The 20,869-nt window shown below is 37.0% G+C and overlaps 1 protein-coding gene across 7 annotated transcripts in view; it reads left to right on the forward strand.

Annotated features, from left to right (window-relative positions):
* LOC136826677 (uncharacterized) overlaps positions 1–20,869 on the forward strand; it is a 51,165-nt gene that overhangs the window by 12,458 nt on the left and 17,838 nt on the right. For 5 of the 7 annotated variants that reach the window (XM_067084039.1, XM_067084038.1, XM_067084040.1 and 2 more), the window contains exons 2-8: positions 7,772–7,899; positions 8,864–9,045; positions 10,157–10,280; positions 11,272–11,420; positions 12,461–12,650; positions 12,959–13,107; positions 15,210–15,374. In XM_067084039.1, the coding sequence (XP_066940140.1) occupies positions 7,772–7,899; positions 8,864–9,045; positions 10,157–10,280; positions 11,272–11,420; positions 12,461–12,650; positions 12,959–13,107; positions 15,210–15,374 (1,087 nt within the window). Of the gene's footprint in view, positions 1–7,771; positions 7,900–8,863; positions 9,046–10,156; positions 10,281–11,271; positions 11,421–12,460; positions 12,651–12,958; positions 13,108–15,209; positions 15,375–15,894; positions 20,518–20,869 lie in introns of those variants that run through there. The other 2 variants (XM_067084043.1, XM_067084042.1) reach the window with 1 other exon arrangement.

Consider the following 20,869-nt stretch of genomic DNA (forward strand, 5'->3'; position numbering starts at 1 on the left):
AAAGGTACACTGTGAACTGTCCCAGTGAAAACCTTGGGCAGCATCCTGGACAATAAAAGAATAATTCTCAGAGAAATCCCCTACTAAAACCACCTCGCTCTCAGGTGGTAAGGATTCCTTCAACTGCTTATAGTACTGGGATTGTTGCTGAGCAACAAAGTGGTGACGAACCAACCGACAGATTTTCATGCTTAGGGATGATAAGTATTCATGAAGTGGTTCCACCTTATCAACCATTGTACAACGGTCAACAGTCACCCATTGCTTGTAAGTTACTTCATTTGGAGCTGGTTTCACATTGTCAAGCAACTCGAGAAAATTCAGGACACCCTCTTCCCCTGGGCAGTCATTGCAAAGTTGCATCATGCAGTTCTCTCTCTCTCGCTGTGCTGCAGACTCTGTAATCCAGAAGATCCTTGTAAGAAAGACTTATTTCCCCCAATGCAGCTAGCTGTAATTTTGGATTTTGATGATAAGTGCAGACACAGACAGAATGAGTCCCACCACTACCAGCAAGCACACAATATGATGGCCGTAATTTTGCAAATGTGGAAAATCCAACTTTGGGATTCTTTTCATCATTTTTGTATAGTTCAAAAATCTCTCTTAAATTTCCAAGGATCAGTCGCTTTTGCACCTTTGTTGGACCTTCAGCACTGATAACTTTAATGCAATCCTTTTGTCCAAGACACATATAACTAACATCATCTGACTCATAGAATCTTCTAACTATATCTTTGTTCTCTCCAGTTATTACTTTTCCTTTGCTCATTGTTGGAACTTTTGGAAGGATTCCATGTTCTGATTTCAGTAAATGGCTTTTTTTTACCATGTATATTGTAGTTTGAAAGAAGCTAGCTGTTTTATCAATTGTGTATGGTGAGAGAGTCAGTATTTGTAGTTTGCGATTGTGACATTTGCTCTCCATGAATGACTGTTTCAGTTCATTCATTAATTTGTTCAGATGTTTTTCAGATTGAGTTTCAGGTTCTGCACCATTATTTTCCTAATCGAGAATTTCAACACCATAACTGAGTTCCAGACTCTTTTTCAGGGATTTCTGAGCAGATAATAGCTTACCACGAGCCTTGCTCTTTTTCTGGCTTGACAACAGCCCTTCTGAAAACAGTAGAAAGAGAGAGACTTCACACACTTGAATATATCTAAAGAATTGGATGTAGCTCAGCTTGCATTTTGTGTCAACTCGATAGTAATACTAAAGATTTAGCATTTCACAGTAAAAGCTTGCAAATTATATATGTTGTACTGCATATACAGTAGCTGCCATAGATTCAATATAATTGTTCATATAGTAGTTCAAACAGATATAGGCTAGCATTAAATATGTTATATTGTTGATTTAGTACTTTTTGTAATTGGTGTTTGGTCTAGGAGTGCAAGAACTGGTTCAAGTGAGGTTGAAGGATTTTCCGCTATGAAGCAGTCACTTTCAATTTTCACATCTTTAATTGGAGAAATGTTACTCAAATCACTGTCAGTAGTACATGATTCACTTGAATCTTGATCAGACTTGTTTTCAGTGGTGCTAAGTATGGTGGAGGTTTTTATTATAATTTTCCATCAGTTCATACACAACAATGAGTTCTTTTTTTTAGTCTACCATCACATTTTTCAGCAAGTGTATCTGTCACTTTCTAAGATTGATTGTTATGCATTTTTTTGTTTGTTTATTGGGTCCTGGCAGTATTTCAAATATCGAACCATTGTGATGTAATCTGTAAAGATATGAATATAGGAATATCAATTAGATAACGTAAATTTTTAGAAAACATAGCTATGTACACTTGATATTTTGAGCCTTGATAGTCGCTGAGGATCAGAGCACCATACCTACCAGCCACCCAGTTATATGGCTGCAACTGCACTAAGCTGTGGACAAGGATGCTGAAATTAGACAAGTAGCAACTTGTTTCAACAGGTTTAACAGCACTGTTAGCTTACCAACATACACTGCTTTTTATGATTGTTTCTCGTACCTAAGAACCCTGTCTTTGTTTTTATATCTATAAAAAATCTATGTCAAAGTATGAGCATAAGTATGAAAAAATAGGTAGTTCACTGACGCCCGACTTATGAATATGGTGTTCACTTATAGTTTCATGAAAAATACTTACATACACAAACTTTTTGTATGATTCTAATAGCTAAAGCCCTTTCCTTCATTTTTTACATCTATAAAGAAATTTCTCATTTGATATACTGGAAGTCAAATTGTGACCTCAAATTTGGTTTTTTATATAACTTTTTTATTTTTCTTAAAACCTCTATATTTGAATTCCTTGGCTCTTTCTGATTCTAAATATACATATATTTATGCAATTCTGATCATTATTAACCAAATTGTGGGTTGGTGAAAATATGTGACCTCACATGTGACCTCAAATTTCCCGAGGTCATATATTTTTAACCGTTTGTCAGATTGGTCTAAAAATTTCAGAAATGGATACAGGGCCTATGATTTCCCTATAAACCAAATTTTATCAAAATCTGAGAGATGAGGGTGTTAATTTAAAAAATTTTGGTTGATTTAACAGAGAAGGCCCACTCGTTATCTACAGTTCTTACACGAGGCACCCCTTGGTTAAAACATCTGGGAACTGCCTGGAATTTTTTTTTTTTTTTTTTTTTTTTTTAAGGTTAAAAAGGTACCAGTCCATTGTGTAGCAGAAACTCTTATACAAGCGGCAACTATTCCCAAAACAGTGTCCTGTAATGCAATGCTTTTCAAAGAACTATGAGTATGATCTGTGGTGCAAGTCACTGTACTTTTAATGGTAAATGCTTTATCTAGATATTCTCTCACCTGTCATATTTCCTATGGTGTACACGCTGCCTCTTTCCTCTGTTATTTAGGCAGTATTATGCAGTTTAGGATCCTATGCCTTATATAAGCCAGCTCAGTAGCTCTGGTAATAAATTTCATATTTCTCATTCTCCACCATTATCATGCATTATTGTGCACCTCTCACGTTTCATTATTCTGTGCATTCAGTAAGACTTTGCTTGTCTATGCTGAAGTCTTTGATCTTGTAACTAGGTTAGTTCAAAAATGTTTTTCTTAAGTGTTTCAGCATATTCTGGAGGGCAGTGTTATTCTGCTGTCTATGGTCCCTTGTCCTCTCAGAACTGTGACATTATCTGTTGACCTTAATCATGTATGTAACCCTTTTAGGGTGCATTAGTTTTGCAGAAAATATTTTCATTTGGTTATGGCCTGGCATTTTTTACCAATTTCTGTCTTAATGAACATGCATATGAAGTAATTTTGAAGGAGTTTTTTCTGGATTTTTGGGGAAAATATTGCTTCATTATAGTTAAAGGGAAGTGTATGGACTTGTCAGTTATGGTTTTTATATGTGATTTTGATGAATTTGACGGTCATTTCTACAACCCCCTCCCCTCAATGGATAGTTATGAAGCAGTAGACACTGTCAAGGTGTGTCAGCAAATAAAGATCAGGTTGGGAGTTGGTCCAGGAGGAGATAAGCTCCCCCCCCCCTCCCCCACCTTCCCTGTCTCATTGTGATTTGCTGTGACCGAAGTCAGTGTAGGATTTGGGTTGGATGTGGCTTTCATGTAGGACTTGCTGCCATATAGCATCTCTTCAGTCCCTGTAGCATCTCTTCAGTCCCTAGCTGCAATCCCTTTCATTTCTTTTACTGTACCTCTGTTCATATTCTCTTATAAAATATTTTTCTTTCCCCTGTCTCCTATCAGTTGTTCCATAGTGCAAATGCTAGGTTTTCCTCCAGTTACTCCTTTCAAACCTTTCTTCTCTCAATTTCCCTTTCAGTGCTGACTGGCATTTGGTCTAAATTCTATCTTCCATTCCTCACCTTATCCTATTTGAAACTTAATGTTTATATACCCAAAGGTTTTTGAAAATCCTATGAGCTTATCACGTGTCTCTACGAGGCTCATTCGTCACCAGTACCTTTCCATTTTCTTAAATTGTTGTTAGAAATTTGGTGTTCAATACCTCTCAAGTTATGTATCAAAGTATTTTTCACCTGTTTTGGAACAGTAAGAAGAAGTTTTTCTTTAGTGGAAGTTAACCAGGCTAAGTTTTAAAAGCATTGGAAGTAAAATATTAACATTTATATATATAGCTCAATTAAACTTCATTTCCACTCATGATCCTCTGTGAAATGTGGCCAATGCGTGTACACATACACACTTAATCTTGTGTTGACACACACACACACACACACACACACACACACACACACACACACACTCTCTCTCTCTCTCTCTCTCTCTCTCTCTCTCTCTCTCTCTCTCTCTCTCTCTCTCTCGTAATTAAGTCCAATACTACTACTTTAATGCTGAAAGAGAACATCTTGATTTTTTAAAATTTGTAGTCTCATTACAGAACAAGATTTAAAATCTGGAATTTTTTTATCTTTTGTTGAGAAACGGTATCTGTGCTTGCGTTTTATCAGTTAGCATAATACCGGTATCACTAGAATATGTGTGTTGTCATTGTTCAGACTGCGTACTTCCTCCATACACCCTAAGGCACGAAATAAACAGCCATAATGACACTAGGCTGTAAGACTGATGAAGTTATCAGACAGCTACCTAATGAGAATTGAAAATATGATTATGAGTGAAATTATGCATAACGACAGATCTGACAAAGAAGTTAAAGCAGAACTGATGAAATAGGACAGATTACATTGGGAGGAATAATTTGTAAGTTCAGTTGTAGGTTGCATGTAAAGTAATATTACAACTGCAGTTCACTGTGTTAATTCTCATAACTGCCAAGAGACATCACAGCCTTTTATCTCAATACTGGATCAAGTTTTTGTAGCCTTTATCATTAAAGTTTATCATTAAATTACACCTAATTTCACACTTTTCTGAAGGAATTGGGCTTTGATGGTGATTGTAAGTTGCTGGAACTGGCAAAAAATGGGAATTCGTCCCAAATCAAAGGAATGAAGCTAGTTCATGGAAAGCTATTCAGATTGGCCTTCCAATAGACCTTGTGAAAATAAACCTCTCTGTTTTCCCACATTCTTTCGTAGGTTTTTCCTAATTTAGTGTATTTTTCTGTGCATCTGAAATAAACTTCACCTCTAGGAGTCATTAGTGTATTTGAAATGAATAAATCATTCAAGTTATGCACATCTGGACAGTATATATATTTAGGTATATATATACAGTATATATATATAGTGCTCTAAAACCTGATCTTGAGTGCATCTTTTGCTCTGTTAAAAAGTTGATCAACTTAAAACCATGGATCTTTCTTCATTTACTCTTCCAGAATCCTTAAATCACTGCTTGTCGCTCATTTATCTCCATTTTATTTTGTGCTGTGAACCTGCATTATAGTAAAGGGTAGGAATTTGCATAATTTGATTTTAGTAATTTTCTCCCATGCCCTGTCATAGGTCATTGTGGTCACTAGAATTTTTGACACCTGGTGTGGCAGAATGAACCTTTTGATGATGTACCTCGTAAAGGAATAGTCATAGCTGTTAAAGTTTCTTGTGTAATTACTAGATTGTCAGAAAGCATTGAAACATTAAATTACTGTACCTGTACTTAACACTACATTGTTCCTGCAGAGGTTAATGCCATCAGTGCACCTCACACAGTGCAGTGTAGGCATTACCTACAGTTCTTTGCTGCCACCTCTTTTATTCCTTTTACTATACCTCATTCATATTCTCTCAACTCCATCTTACTCTCCACCCTCTCCTAACAGGTGTTTCATGGTGCAGCTGCGAGGTTTTCGTCCTGTTACACCCTTAAAACCTTTCACTCTCAATTTCCTTTGACACAGAATGACCTCATAGGCCCCAGTGCTTGGTCTTTGTCCTAGATTTTATATTCTAATTCCAATACATGCGGGTGTAATTATACCAAATGTGATGTTTACATCAAGGGTTGCCTTTTTTGGTATCGTTTTAATTTATGCAAATTGTATCCCAGTGTAGGTGTGTTGCAATAGCTCACACATTAAAATATAGACTACAACTGTCATGCTTATCAGGACTGTTTTCCTGTATGTAAACTGAAGTGATAAATATCAAAATAGTATACTTCACAGCACCGTATTACTGGGACAGTCAACCTTTTAGGAAATTGCAGGGATAATGTATTCTTTTGCTGCAGTTAATTATTGATGAGGACACTAGGGAAAATTATCGGTTCCTTAGAGTGTGTGACCTTTAGTTATCTCAGTATGTGATCGGTAACAGTGAGACAATGCTGTGTTTGGGAAACTTGGATTGGATTTCATGGTGCAGTTAGTATTGCGGAGTGTCTGTGGAAAATTTCCGTGTACTGCAATGTAATTTTTATTGTCATTCAGGGCCATCCCTATGAGAGCTGATAATCAGCTCAGTGGTCTGGTTAAACTGTTATAATAATAATAATAGTGTCATTGAGGCAAACTTTTGAAACTTTTCATAGTTGAACTTTTCATCTATAGTAGCACCTCAGCTCAAGTAACAAAGTCATGTAAATTAGCACAGGCCCCATATTATAGCCTGCACTTGAATATTTTCCTGATATCTCGCAGCTGTTACAGTGCAGCCTGTGAAAGCGTAATGGAACGCATGAATATGGCTGCTTGTAAAACAAAATTAAATCAAAAGAATAGGATAATTGGAATAAGGGAGGATTCTACTCTGCTTGACTTCAAGGTGTAATTACACTCAGTGCATAGTTAACAATTTTATATCACAGTCAACAAACAAAAGATCATGAAACAGTTACACAAAACCCCAGTAAATAAACATTAAATAATTATACTAATAAATCATTGGCAGTGCCATGGTGAGGGAAAATCATCTCTCCCTGGTGCCTCATGTGGGAGGAGACTGGTCAACGAATCGCGAGCTGAGTTCCTGAGTCACACAATAAAGCATCCCTCTGAAAGAGAGAGGCATTGAATTAGGTGTAGAACTGACGTGAAATGAAGCCACATCATGCAACTGAGCTATTAAGTTTTCCCTAACTAACAAGTCCAATGCATCATGGTGAAGTCACTTGCACTGGACTGCATGCTCATGTATGTAAATGGCACAGATAGTGAAGACTCACTTTAACCACACTTTTTCCAATAATTAAACTATACATGTAAAATGATGGATGGCTTTAGCATAGGGAAGTTTGTATGGGTTCCAAGGTGGGTCAGGGGATGGCCAAGGAGGGAGAGGACACATGAATATCATGGTAAGGACTTGGGAGAAGGTTTCTGGATAAAAAGGAAGGAATAAGGAATTAGGACAAAGGAAATAAGGTCGCTATAACCCCCATGCACTGATTAGACTTACACCGGGATATCGTTGTTATGTACCACACTAAGGTGGGGCCCAGTGGAGAGTCTGGCAGCAAATAGACCAAGCGTCAGTAAAGTGGGTTCTACCCGGGTCATCCCAGGTGTCCTGAGGGCTTAGGCTCACAAGATGGCGGATGCTGCAGGTCACGTGACACTCCGTCAATAGGCCTAAAAGGTACCAGAGAACTCACAGCAGAAATAGATAGGATTTGGGAGTGGTTAATAGAGAGAGAGACTGTTGATTTCGGCGCCATCTTGAGCCTCTCTGTGTTGGCCATCTAAAATGGTAGCATAACAAAAAATAATCATAGTAATATAGCTGTTAAGTACATTGGTCCAATAAGTCTAGGTGTTACTATTTGAAAAGTTCAGTGTACTCCTGTTTGTGAGAATTGTGCTTTATGCAGTTAATCGTGTTTTGAATACTGTACCTGTCTTTTCCTTTTTCAGAGAAATCAAAGATGGGTGACCATCCCAAGATCATGGTCTTCCGGCCAACTTGGGATGAGTTTAAGGACTTCAAAACGTACATCGAGTACATTGAGTCGCAAGGAGCTCCCAAAGCTGGTCTAGCAAAAGTAAGAATGGCCTTTCATGGTTTTTGATACTTCGGGGTAGAGTAGCAGTTTTACTGTCGATAATGTGAAAGCAAGACTTAAATCATAACCTTTGACAAGACAGTAATTTCAAGTCAAATTCTTTACTACCTTTTATTCATACTGGATAATTTTTTTTCCAGTGCCCCTTATAAGTAACTCCTGTGCTTTAATTATTATTATAATATATTGTGTTCTTTGTGGAAGAATCTTATTTTAGAGGCTCAGTGACGTACATGAAGATTGTAGTCAAGCATACAAACTTCCACTGACAGGTTTGAAAACACCAATACTGTAGATTGAATTGAAGTGGCAATAATATTTTCACTATGTCATTGTATGAACTTCCACTGACAAGTGTGAAAACACAAGATTGAATTGAAGTGGCAGTAATATTTTTACTATGTCATTTATGCTGTTAGATGATTACGGTATTATTATTATAAGATAATTTTCAAGGCCTCTCAATTTAGATTCTTAAGTGTAGTATTGGGCCCATAGGTGTTTTTTCCTTTTTCTATTTGTATACCCAAGTACATAATTAAAAATGTACAAAAGTAGACATATGCATACATCTACGTGCCCTTTTATGAAATAGATGTTATTACTGTATGCCAAACAGTGAGGTAGTTTAGGACAAATTATTTTGTTTTATTATTTTTACATCTTTACAGTATATGTAATTCAGGATATGGTTGAGGGATTATTCATTGATGATATAAAAATAGATATCATAGTGACAGCTATCAGAAATTGTAAAGGTTTAGAAACGTATTCCAGCCCATGTCCATTTAGGCCCCCCATTTTGTCTTTTTTAGATACAATAGTATCTCACTTAGCAGAGTCCAGTACTTACTGTACTGTAAAATAGTCCAAGTAACAGTTATTATTTCTAAATTATTCAAAAGTTTCTTATAGTGGTTGAGAGTGAAAATCTCTGTTCCAGATTATTCCTCCCCCTGAGTGGTGTCCACGCAAACAAGGATATGACTTGGAGTCCCTGGATTTAACCATTCCTGCACCCATCTGCCAGGTGGTAACTGGCAAGCAGGGTCTTTATCAACAGATTAACATACAGAAGAAAGCCATGACTGTTCGAGAGTTCAGCAAACTAGCGAATAGTGACAGGTGGGATTTTGTCATCCTTTTTAAAAAGTCTCAAGTTTTGAATTCTCAGATACAGTATTCGGTTCGACATGCTCTAGTGCTCTGTCAAAGTCTTAAGTTTTGATTTCTCAGATATTGGCTTTGACTTGCTCGTGCTCTTATTTTATGGGCGATGGTGGGTAGTCTTATGCATAAAATGTGTCATTTAAGGATGTGTATTACATCAGATAAAAATACTGTACTACTAAACCAGTTGACATTTATAGCAGCATTGAAATGTCACTAGGTATTGATTTATTTGGAGTCTGCTTCCTTTGTATACATTGTAGCTTCTTGCCGACTGAATTGTTTTGGCAGTTTTCCATCCAGTCCTTTGTGGAGTATATTTGAGAATCAATCAATCAATAATCTCTCTCTCTCTCTCTCTCTCTCTCTCTCTCTCTCTCTCTCTCTCTCTCTCTCTCTCTCTCTCTCTCTCTCTCTCTCTTCCTTTTTTCATTCAAGGTTTAAGTGAAATCATTCATGTTAGATACAAAAAATAATAAAGTACTGTATTGGATGATGTTTGGAAGTAGTTCATGTGTAATTTTACATATGTGGAAGATAAATATTCAGTAATTACTAGAGGGAACCAAGAATATATTTAGGAAAAACTTTTTATAATTCACTTTTAATTGATAAGTACAGTATATAATCCTGTTTCTGTTCATGCTATAGAATTTGTAACTCTTCGTTGAAGTCAACAGTGAAGACCTTGTAATTTTGTTACGGCATTCCCTTTTTCATGTAATTCACAATGGATTGTTCTCTGTAGGGGGATAGTGCCATCAGTGCACCTCAGTGGTGCACTGTAGGCGTTACCTAAGGTTCTTTACAGTGTTCCTTCATCCCCCTAGCTGCAACCCCTTTCATTCCTTTTACTGTACCTCCATATATATTCTCTCTCCATCGAACGTTTCGCCCTCTCCTATTTGTCGTCTGGTGTCTTAATTTCCATTTCATTTTGAATAACCTTACAGATCCCAGCACTTGGCCTTTGTCCTAAATTCATATACTGTATTCCATTCTATCATTGTTTGTTGCAGGAGATATGTTTTGGTACATTGCATTTAAAAAACTTTGTATTCCTTAGGTACCGCACTCCAAGACACACCTCGTTTGAAGATTTAGAGAGGAAGTACTGGAAGAACATCACCTACGTTTCCCCCATCTATGGAGCTGACGTTTCTGGCAGCATCACAGACGAGGATGTTGATGTGAGTGCTTTTATACAGGATTTTATTTGCTTGTGTGATATGTAGACGTACAGTATGATAACACGGATGTTCACTCTTCTACTTGTTTGACATAATTGTGTGTACGTCAGTGGGATGAAATTTGAAATTTTCTTGTGCAGTCACCATTCTGAAGGCTATCTTGTCTTGTTAATGAAAATGGTATTCTGCTACCAGAAGTAGGTTTTTCTTATGTCAAAACCTGTGGTATACTTTTTTTTATCAATTGTTCATTGATTTGTTCTTAGAATCTGTGGCACTGCTTTTCATTCACAGAACTAAATTAATAGAATCTATGGCACTGCTTTTCATTCACAAAACAAAATTAATAGAATCCATGGCACTGCTTTTCATTTGCAAAACAAAATTAATAGAATCCATGGCACTGCTTTTCATTCACAAAACAAAATTAATAGAATCCATGGCACTGCTTTTCACTCACAAAACTAAATTAATGGGATCCATGGTGCTGCTTTTCATTTACCAGTTTTTCAAGTCGTGGGATCATTGTGGTAGGGTTGTGACCTATCAAAATTGATCTAACCTATAGTTTGAGAACTACTGTTCTATATGAATAGGGTATGTTCCTCATTGGAGGGAAGGGTACCGTTCCCAGCTAGCACTGCTGGCCGCACGTTCGATTCTCCGACCGGCCAATGAAGAATTAGAGGAATTTATTTCTGGTGATAGAAATTCATTTCTCGGTATAATGTGGTTCGGATTCCACAATAAGCTGTATGTCCCGTTGCTGGGTAACTAATTGGTTCTTAGCCACGTAACATAAATCTAATCCTTCGGGCCAGCCCTAGGAGAGCTGATAATCAGCTCAGTGGTCTGGTTAAACTAAGGTATACTTTTTTTTAATATATGAGTAGGGTTCATCTTTTGAATATTATTAATAATAATAGTTGCCAAAAGTAATTATACAGTTTGTTGGTTTTATCCATTATTTTCCAAATGCATCTTATTACAGGAATGGAATATTAATCGGTTGGGTTCCATTTTGGACTATGTCAATGAAGATTACGGAATCAGTATTGAAGGTGTCAACACAGCCTATCTGTACTTCGGTATGTGGAAGACGACATTTGCTTGGCACACGGAAGATATGGACCTATACAGGTAGGTAGTGGAATCCGTTTGGGACTTTGTGAATCGATTTCATGGAATGTGACGTGTTTAAAAAACACTTAGGGAAATAAGTAGAGGTCTTGGTGTTGTATTACATTTGCTTGCATTCCAGAGACAGACACCTGTGGATTTTTTCCCCCTGCCATTTTAATGCTGCAAGAATTGTCTTCAGAGTTTTTATATAGTAACTCAAAATATCTTTTACAGATATAATGAGTGGCTTACTTTAGATTACAGTAAGCCCCCCGTATTCAGGGGGGATGCGTACTGCACCCCCCTGCGAATAGCTAAAATCTGAGAATACTTAAAACCCTCTAAAAACACTTAGGACTGCCTATTTTGATAGTTTAAACACAAGAAAAACCCTCTAAAAATGCTTATACCTGAGTATTTTAATAGTTTTATCACAAAAAGTGCATTTAGTCATGAAAATATGAAAATACAGTAATTAGTGAATATTGCTCAGTGAAAAATATCGCGAATGGAAGAATTTTCCGCAAATAATGGGAAGGTACATTTTACAGAGAAATCCATGAATACGTGAGTCCACGAATCGTGAGAACACGAATCCGGGGGGGGATTTACTGTATAGTCTGCAAAGAAGTATGTTCACAAAAAATTGCTTTGAGGATACTGTCTTAACTAGGCAGTATCATGCATAGAACCTGTTGTAGGTCAATTTATTTAGGTTTTTTCTTACTCTTTAGGATTAGAGTACTTTGTGTTTTAATTATGGTCTGCTTTGCATTGGTTTTGGGAGATTGTGTTATTGAATTTGATTTATGCCGTCTAGAGCAGGCTTGTTATTTATTTTTTTAAGCAATACTGTCCCAAGAGTGTTCATTTAAATGTAGCAGACTAAATGTAATTGATTTGGTCTAGTTTTAAACTGCAGTAAGATATATACAGGGATATGATTTTTATGGGAAGTTAAAACTTGTTGAATTCAGATGTTTAATGTTAAAAGTTGTAGGTAATGTATGTAGAACTTAGGTGTGTTATTGATGAACGGGTAAATTTTATATCCACAGTATCAACTATTTACATTTTGGAGCGCCCAAGACATGGTACTCCATCCCTCCAGAACACGGACGAAGACTTGAGAGATTGGCGAATGGTTTCTTCCCCAATTCCTTCAAAGCATGTCCTGCCTACCTGCGGCATAAGATGACGCTGATGTCTCCACAGATTCTTAAACAGTATTCTATTCCTTTTAATAAGGTTGGTCAAGTTTTCCATTTTCCTAATTTTTTATTTTTGTGTTCAGTTTTCATTGAGTGATTTTAGCAAGCAAGAGATGATATATTATTGAATTCTGTTCAAAGACAACCCCATGCTAGAGAAGAGTTGTTTGTTTAAAGACTTGATTCTCATAACTGTATATTTGCTGGGCCTTTGAAGGCTTTTCTTTATACAACTGTTATAACATATTGCCTTTTAATGATATGTATATTACCTTTCTCAATGATGATCTTTCACAACAGTGTTGTAGAAGTACTTGGCACTCATTTTTGCATTTTAATATACAGATCACTCAGGAGGCTGGAGAAATCATGATCACCTTTCCTTACGGGTATCATGCTGGATTCAATCACGGTTTTAATTGTGCTGAATCGACTAACTTTGCCATGCCAAGATGGGTAGAGTATGGCAAACGTGCTACACAGTGCCAATGTCGGTATGTAGTAGAATCGGTCACCAGATTTTTTTTATATAGTATTGTGAGAATTTCCAGTTGTACCCCTCTCTCCCATAGTATCCTCCACCATTCCTCTAGTGATGCTTGACAGTTCTCAGCAGACTGACATATAAACCTTTCGACTTGATTATCCTTAAGTAATTTGTTTCTGAAAGCCTGACTTTTGACAGCCAGTGTCAGTGAGGTCTTTACCTTGGTTATCAAGGCCAATGTCCAGTGACCAAAGTTGTTGCAACACCAATTTACACAAAAGCTGTGACTCATTATCATCTATCCCACTTACGTTAAAACTTCCTTTACTCCGCAACTCTAAGTAAAAAGTGTACATCATTCGCGCCTGTCCCCTCCCTATGTTGCTATTCATCCTTCTAATATATCTAGTATGGTTTTACTTTGGTGGAATGGTTTTACTTTGATGGAAGAAAGCCTCTTATGTTAGAGGAAATTTATATTGTGCAGTAGCATTTTCTAGTGAAAATTTGTTGTCCTTGACTGACGGGGCTTTCAACTATTAAATTGTTCTGACACGTATATGAACCTACGCTTTTATATATGGAGTACAGTGTATTCGAGTGCATAGCACTTCTCAGCTGTCTGATTTGTCTTTAAAAAGTGTGATCCAGGACGGCCTACCTTCCCTCATTGACTCCAAAGCTGCTGCATCTTTCTTGCTTCTTTCTCATGCTTCTGGTTTTGTTTCGCATGTTTGTATGTACTGTTTTTATTCTTTGTGGTGTGGCTGTTCGAACATTTAAAATTTCAGTTGTCTTCTCTTTGTCATCGAGTTGGATATGTAACTTCTTGTTATAATGAAAAGGCCACATTCTGCTGCTCTCATTTTCCAGACTAGTGATTCCAGTACACTGGATTCTTTTAGTCCTTTGCTATGAAAGATTGGCAAGCATATTGCTTGGATTGTATTTGTCGATTTTTTAAAGGTGTATAGTGGCCAATGGGTTCCTGTGCTTTACAAGTCTTTTAGTATTTTTTGCATAATTATTAAGATATGGCAAAGTTGAATGTGGACATACTTAACTATATTTGGTCAATATCTCAGTAGGCCTTTGAAGACTTTCTATCTCATCATCAAACTGGATATCTCCAATTTGTTAGGCACACTATTGGCGTAAAGCTCCTTTTGCCAAACTTGCTTATAATTGACTCCTTGAGGTATAGGTATTTTTAACTTTTTGTCCAGTCACTTCATATCACTTGTGGACTACCACATCTACTCCCTACTTCATATCAAGTAGTATTTCTCTGGATTTTTTTTTATTACACTTCTCTTATCCCATTAGCAGTAACATTCCCCTTCAGTATCAGTAAAATATATATATCTTACATGTTTAACCAGTAATTTTTTTTCTACCCCCTCCTTCCATTTGTTTATTCATGTTAAATGCTTCCAAAGTTTAGTTTCCACCCACTTCTCTGTTCCTTCTCCCTTCCAGATAATACGGTCACTGTAAAAACTAATTGAACTTTTATCAAGAATAGATGTTATGAGATATATTCTTCAACCGAGGCTCTTCATCCTCTTGTCTTTGGTGCAAGATGGAGTCCTTGCTCCTCTCAGGCAGCTTTGGCTTTGGAATTCCCTTCATGGTTCTATTTTCTGAGAATTTCAAAACTTCCATCTTTGAATCATATCTTCTGTCGTAGTAAGCCCCATATTTCTCTTCCTTTCCCAGTTTATTTGTATTGATTAGGTTTAGTGTAGTTAAGGATGCTGGTTCATCATTCTGCTGGGCACTGCATATAAGGGAATAGCCAGTTCTCTCCCCTCCCCCTTCTTTTTAACAATAGACCTCATGTCATAAGGAAATGCATGTGCTTGCATGATTTGTACACTTATTGTAATAGGGCATTTCAGGTAATGTAGGGAGGTATGTTTTAATAAGTGATAGTAACTTCCTCTCCTGGTGCTAATACCTTCAACTGAGTATTTTGATTAATCAAAACAGGAATGTCATGTGGTTACATGTTGGATCCACATGTATTTTTAGTATTGAATGACTGAATGTTGGTTCAGCACTCCTTTTGAATGACAATTAGTGTAATTTGCGATTGTTATTTTTCAGTGGGGATATGGTCAAGATATCCATGGACACATTTGTCAAGCGATTCCAGCCCGAGAGGTACGAACTTTGGATTGCTGGCAAAGATGTTGGACCTCACCCTGAAGATCCGACAAAATCCACTGCAGCAGCTCAGCCATCAATTAATGACATACTGTGTAATAAGAAGTAAGTATTGCCATTCATTCGTCAGTTTAATTGGGAAGTAAGTCAATTTGTATGCTTGCTTGCACTGAAAGAAGGGAGTTTTTTTTTTTTTAGGCTCTTGTGGTGGAATGACTGGAAGTGTTCTTTGTGTTTTGTGATTATTTTGTTTACCTATAGCCTAATAACATGGACATTGTAACATTTAATACTGCTGAATGATTGACTTAGTTACATAAGGTGCTTGAATGTTCCCATTTGTTGCACTTTGTCAGCAAGAAGAAGGTAATAGACAGCAGGTTAAATTACTTGGTTGTAATAGGGTTAGTAGAATTTCTTATTTTGCAGTAGTGTTCAGAAGTAATATTGGATGTAATAGTGCATAAAACTGTTGAGAACCTTATTCTTGCTGGATGCCTTTGCTTTTTTGCTTATATGTTATAACAATTTGCATGTTGCTTATTTTTTTTGCCGTCTTTTATTGAAACAGACAGAGATGTGGGTTTTGCTTTTGCATGCACTGGCTAACACTGGTCCTCCTTAGGCACAGTTGTAGATGTGGCTACAGAAAGAGGCGTAAGCATGAAGGGAAGAGTCTTGACTTAGAATACAGGCCCTCTCATACCTGCCAGTCCTCCCGTTGCCAAAAGGAGTTGGAATCCGTGGCTTTAGGGCTGGATGAAGTTTCCATTCTCCACTTGTGTCTTCCGCCTGCACTTTCTCTACGCCCCATATCACCCACCCCTATAGTACCCCCTGTCCCTGCTTACCTTCCCTTCACTGTGTTTCAAGAAGATTCCCCAAAGCATAGTAAGGGTTCAGTAGAAATCCCAACTTTTTTTCCTGTCCCATCTCATTCTGCAGCATCCAGGCCCCAAGTTGCTTTTTTATGCTCAATTTGTAATGAAGCTATAGATAGGAATATATTTGTCAAACATTTGAAAGATCATGCGCGTAATAAAGTCCCAACTAAATATCATTGTTTTATCTGCGACAAATTCTATGTTACTAATTTGAACCTTGTAAAGCATTTCAAAAAGCTACATCCGAAAGAACCAATCCCGTTAAGCCTAGAGCATGTCATTGTTGCCTCTCCCTCTTTGCTTCAGCCATCTCCTACTAGTGATTATGGCACATTGAGTCCTGTTTCTGCTTTAGATCCGGCATCACCTCCTAAATCTATCTTTATTTCGTCAGGAGAGGATTCATTTCAATTTGGTTCTGCTCCCTTCTTGATCCCACAAACTGTTGTGAATTGTAGCTCAGAGGAAAATGCCCAGTGCTCTATCAGTGTTACTGATGCTTTGCCAGACACAAGTAAGGAGTCCAAGTGTTTTGCTGCTGCATCACAGTTAAATAACATAGATCCAGAAATGCTGGCGTTAGCAGAATCTTGTATTCATCCCACTTTAGACATTTCAAATATTTTAACTTCCTGTGATCCAGAATTAGGTGCTTGTGTGTCCATCAAGGACCGTGGAAGTCTTGCAGAAAGTGAAGAGTTATTGCTAGAACCAGTGAAGCATCCTGGGAAGTCGATCAAGAGCTGTTCTGCTCCTACTTCAGATGAACTGGCTTTAATGAGTTTGACCCCACCTTATAGCAAAACTATTGATTTACCCTTGTCTTCAGATGAACAAGGCTTGTATGGAATTTACAATTCTCACCAGCCATTGGATTTGAGTTGTTCAGGGAGGCCCCTAGAGCTTCCTACAACACCAATTGAAGATATTGAAGGGGACATCATTGAACCTTTCAAAGAGGAAGATGCAGCTTTAGAGACAATTTCTTGCCCAGGGCTTGCTTGGGAAACAGTTGCGTCAACATTGGTGGAGTCAGGTATTAAGGTAGAGGATGACAAGCTGCCAGATAGCATGGATGAGGGCGAGAAAGAGAAACTGATTAAGCTGTCGGAAGTAGAGACTGTGACGGTGAGAGTTGTGAAGAAAGAAAGTGACTTACATCCAGATTTAGAGGATCAGGGAAAAGAAGAAATATCTTTCCATCAGGATTTAGATTGTGTCGCGGTGAAGGAAGAAGAGCAAAGTTCCCCTTTGCAGGTTCTTGAAAGTGACGTCAGAGTAGAGAGAGAGGAAGAATGTGCTCCAGTGCCTTTATCTGAGATCTATAAGGATATACTACATGAAGAATTGTCGAAGCATCGATTAGTCTCTGCCGAGAAAAATTATCTGGAGGTTTCATTTGAAGAAGATGCAATGCAATCTATCAGCAAGGAACAGTCAACATACACCATGCTTAAAACCCCTCCGAAAGTAAAGGCAGAGTTGCTGGAACACTTTGCTCATGATTGTGATGGCCAGCTATGTTCTCTCTGTGGCATGATGTGGAATCATATGAAGTCGAGGAAATTTGATGATGAAACAGACACTGAGTCTGTAGATATGGAACTGGCCTCCCAGTGCTCGTCCTCAGAGACTGACACTGCCACGGAAGCAGAACCAGTGAATGTTTCTGAAGGTGAAGTACAAAGTGAAATGGGGGACTCCTTTGTGAGTTTTCCCAAGAGTTCCGGTACTTTTCCAGCCATACTCAGTAGGAGGATGAAGAGAAAAGAATCCCAAATGGACATGTCATCGCAAAGAGGATATGTAAATAAGAAAGTGAAATCGGGGCCAGAAAGAAAAGTACAAAGTCTGAGGATTAAGCAGATAAAACCCTTTAATAAAACTGCTAGGACTTCTTGTACTTCACAGTCGTTCAGAATAGTGGAAGGCAAGAGCTCCAGGAATGTAACTGCACCATCCCAGCAGTTCCATCCTGTTGCAGAAAGTTTTGTCATGCAAAGCTCCTGGCTTCAGTGGGCCCTGTTTTGGCACTGTGTCATGATGCATCATTTTTCAAATATGAATTTTTCTGAACAGTGGCTTAATGAAAATGGCAGTGAAATGGATTCAAGAGTGCCTCTACCCACTGCTTATGGTGATGTTGGTGAGTCCGTAGGCACTGGTGTGGTTGAAAATCAATCAGACTTGTGATTCAGTAAAAGTAGAAGCATTTTAATATAGTTATATATTGAAATGTCAGACCTTGGTTCATTTGCAGAGAGAATTCTGCATTTTTTAAATTTTGTTTATTTAAAAGATATTGTGAAACTTTTCGTTCAGCGGAATTAATTTCCTCAATCTGTCATTTAAATTCTTCTCGGCAAATTGTCCTGTTTTCTAAATTGGATGTTATCTTGAATTCAGTGGTCTCTATTTTCCAGAAGGTAGTCAGTCAGTTTAAAGCCTCTTCTCCTTTTCCTGTCTCTCACTACTTAAATGCCTCTTATTTTTGTCTGCCAATGTAGCCTGAGGGTTAATTTGGATTGAATTAGTGGGATGATTAAGAATTTCAGGAGGTGTAGTTTACATTCTGTATATAGATTTGCTTAGATATTAAGTAGGTGGGGAGTAGATGGATGCTTTTGTTTGTCAAATGCTTTTCCACTGAAACAAAAATTTGAGCTTTCTTCTGGGATGTACTGTTGTTATCAACCACGTCTTTCAAGGGATCTTTAAAACATCAAGTTGACTTTGTTTTTGTCACTTCCACCATGTTGTCCTGGGATAGGATGGAAATTTCTATTACATATTTTGGCTGTGATGGAAGCCTTTCCTGATTTTTTCACCTTTAGATTTGTTCATTTTCACAAGGTAACTCCCTTAATTACTTTAAATTCCTAATTTCTAGAAAATTGATAAACTAGAGTTGTATTACTAAAAACTTAGCCCATGGGGTCTCGTAGTTTTGAACGGAACATTTACCTAGAAAAGTAAGGGAGGTGCTAACAGTCTCAAGTAAATTCCTAGAAGGGTCTTTGTTACTGTTTTGTCCTAGTTTAATTCTTTGGCCTATGGACGTGTAAACATTGGACCTACATACATGTTCTAATGCCACAATTCTTTCATAATTGATTTGTAAGTACTATTTCCCAAAGTCTTTTTCTTTTTCACATTTGCTCTTGGGACTCATTGATTATTAAATGCTCATTTGCATGTACCTGGGACTATTCGGTGTAGCTTTTTGATTAATGTTCTTGTCTTATGGATGAAACTGACACAAATTAGTTAATCCTTAGCATAGGAGGCTTTAGCATTAAATGTTGATGTTGTTTTGTTCCTTAGTGCAGTACTTCCACATGTCTGGATAATGTTGGAAAATAGCATATTGTGAAATGTTTTTTTTCTATTTGTACAGTACCATCCAATCTTTTTTTTTTTTTTTTTTTTTTTTTTAAGTGATGGACAGTAGTAATTTTGAAATTGTCATCAGGTTATGTTCCATATCTTGTGTCAGTGTGATATTTTTATTTTAATGCTAAAAGTTTCTTTACCAAAGCCCAGTGCTTTAGTATGTACAGTATGTGTATTTTATTAACTTTTTCCTTTGTTGGAAAACATAAGTGTACATTATTTAATTCTAACCAGATGTGTTGTTGTTCTTAAGGAAAAGTAAGATTAATGGTAAGGGTTCTTTTTTCACCCTTAACAGAAGTAGAAAGCGTCTTACATAAGTCATCCATTGAATGGCCAAACTTGCCTCTTTCAGATCAAAATCTCACATTTCCTGCCTTTAAAGTATTTTTTTTAATTAATGATAAATATTTGCTCTACTCCATTGTGTTTACCACAGTACACATCTTGATAAAAATTGCTGTTTTGTTGCAATAAAAAATAGCTGTGTGATGATGTGTCCTTTAAAGTTTTAATTTTACCTTTTGATTCTTACGATCATAAAATTTAAGTTTTTTCATCTTGACAGTGCTCCTCAAAAGTAGAGAATCTGAAGTTTTCATGGAGCTGTCTAGGATGCTGTAAGGTGCCACTGCCAGTGTTCATTAAAAAACAGTTCTCAGATGCAAAATTTTTTTATCAAAATGCGTATTGTGCTTGATTTTGTTTTGGTTAGTACTCTGGTTTATCATGGGCGTCAGTGTTAGTATCTTTTGTTTTAATTTTTTTTTTTTCAGTTGGTTTCCTCTATTGTTTTGAGAAAAAGATCCCCTGTTTGGTTTACTTTCAGATTTGTCATTGAGAATGCTCATGTGATCCCATTCATTTAAGATTTCAGTATATTTTATCCATTTTGAGACCCGTTATAAACCAGATTGAGAATGCTAACAGTTTATGTGATGTGATGACCACTGAATTATATTTGAGTCTCATTTTGTATATTATTTACATGAAACAGTAGCCAAGAAGCATTTGGAGTTATTGATTTTGATTATATTTTGATGCCATATGTCTATCATGTATTTTTTTTTTTTTCAAATTTTGTAAAGGATTGATGTACTTTTTACTTCAGTGTAACGTAGTTATGGTGTCTCAGCAAGGAAATTTTAAAGAATGCTTCAATATGAAAAAAAAGTCAAAATTCTAAGTAGAAATTTCGACTTTTTTATGTCATACAAATTTACTCTCTTTTTGGATTACTACGTAACTTTCCAACTCCTTTGCTTTTACATTGCTGTGATTTTTACCTTATGTTGAGCAACAAATCCTTTTTGGCGACCTCTG

The sequence above is a fragment of the Macrobrachium rosenbergii genome, chromosome 41 (assembly GCF_040412425.1).
Source record: "Macrobrachium rosenbergii isolate ZJJX-2024 chromosome 41, ASM4041242v1, whole genome shotgun sequence".
NCBI classification, from domain to species: domain Eukaryota; kingdom Metazoa; phylum Arthropoda; class Malacostraca; order Decapoda; family Palaemonidae; genus Macrobrachium; species Macrobrachium rosenbergii.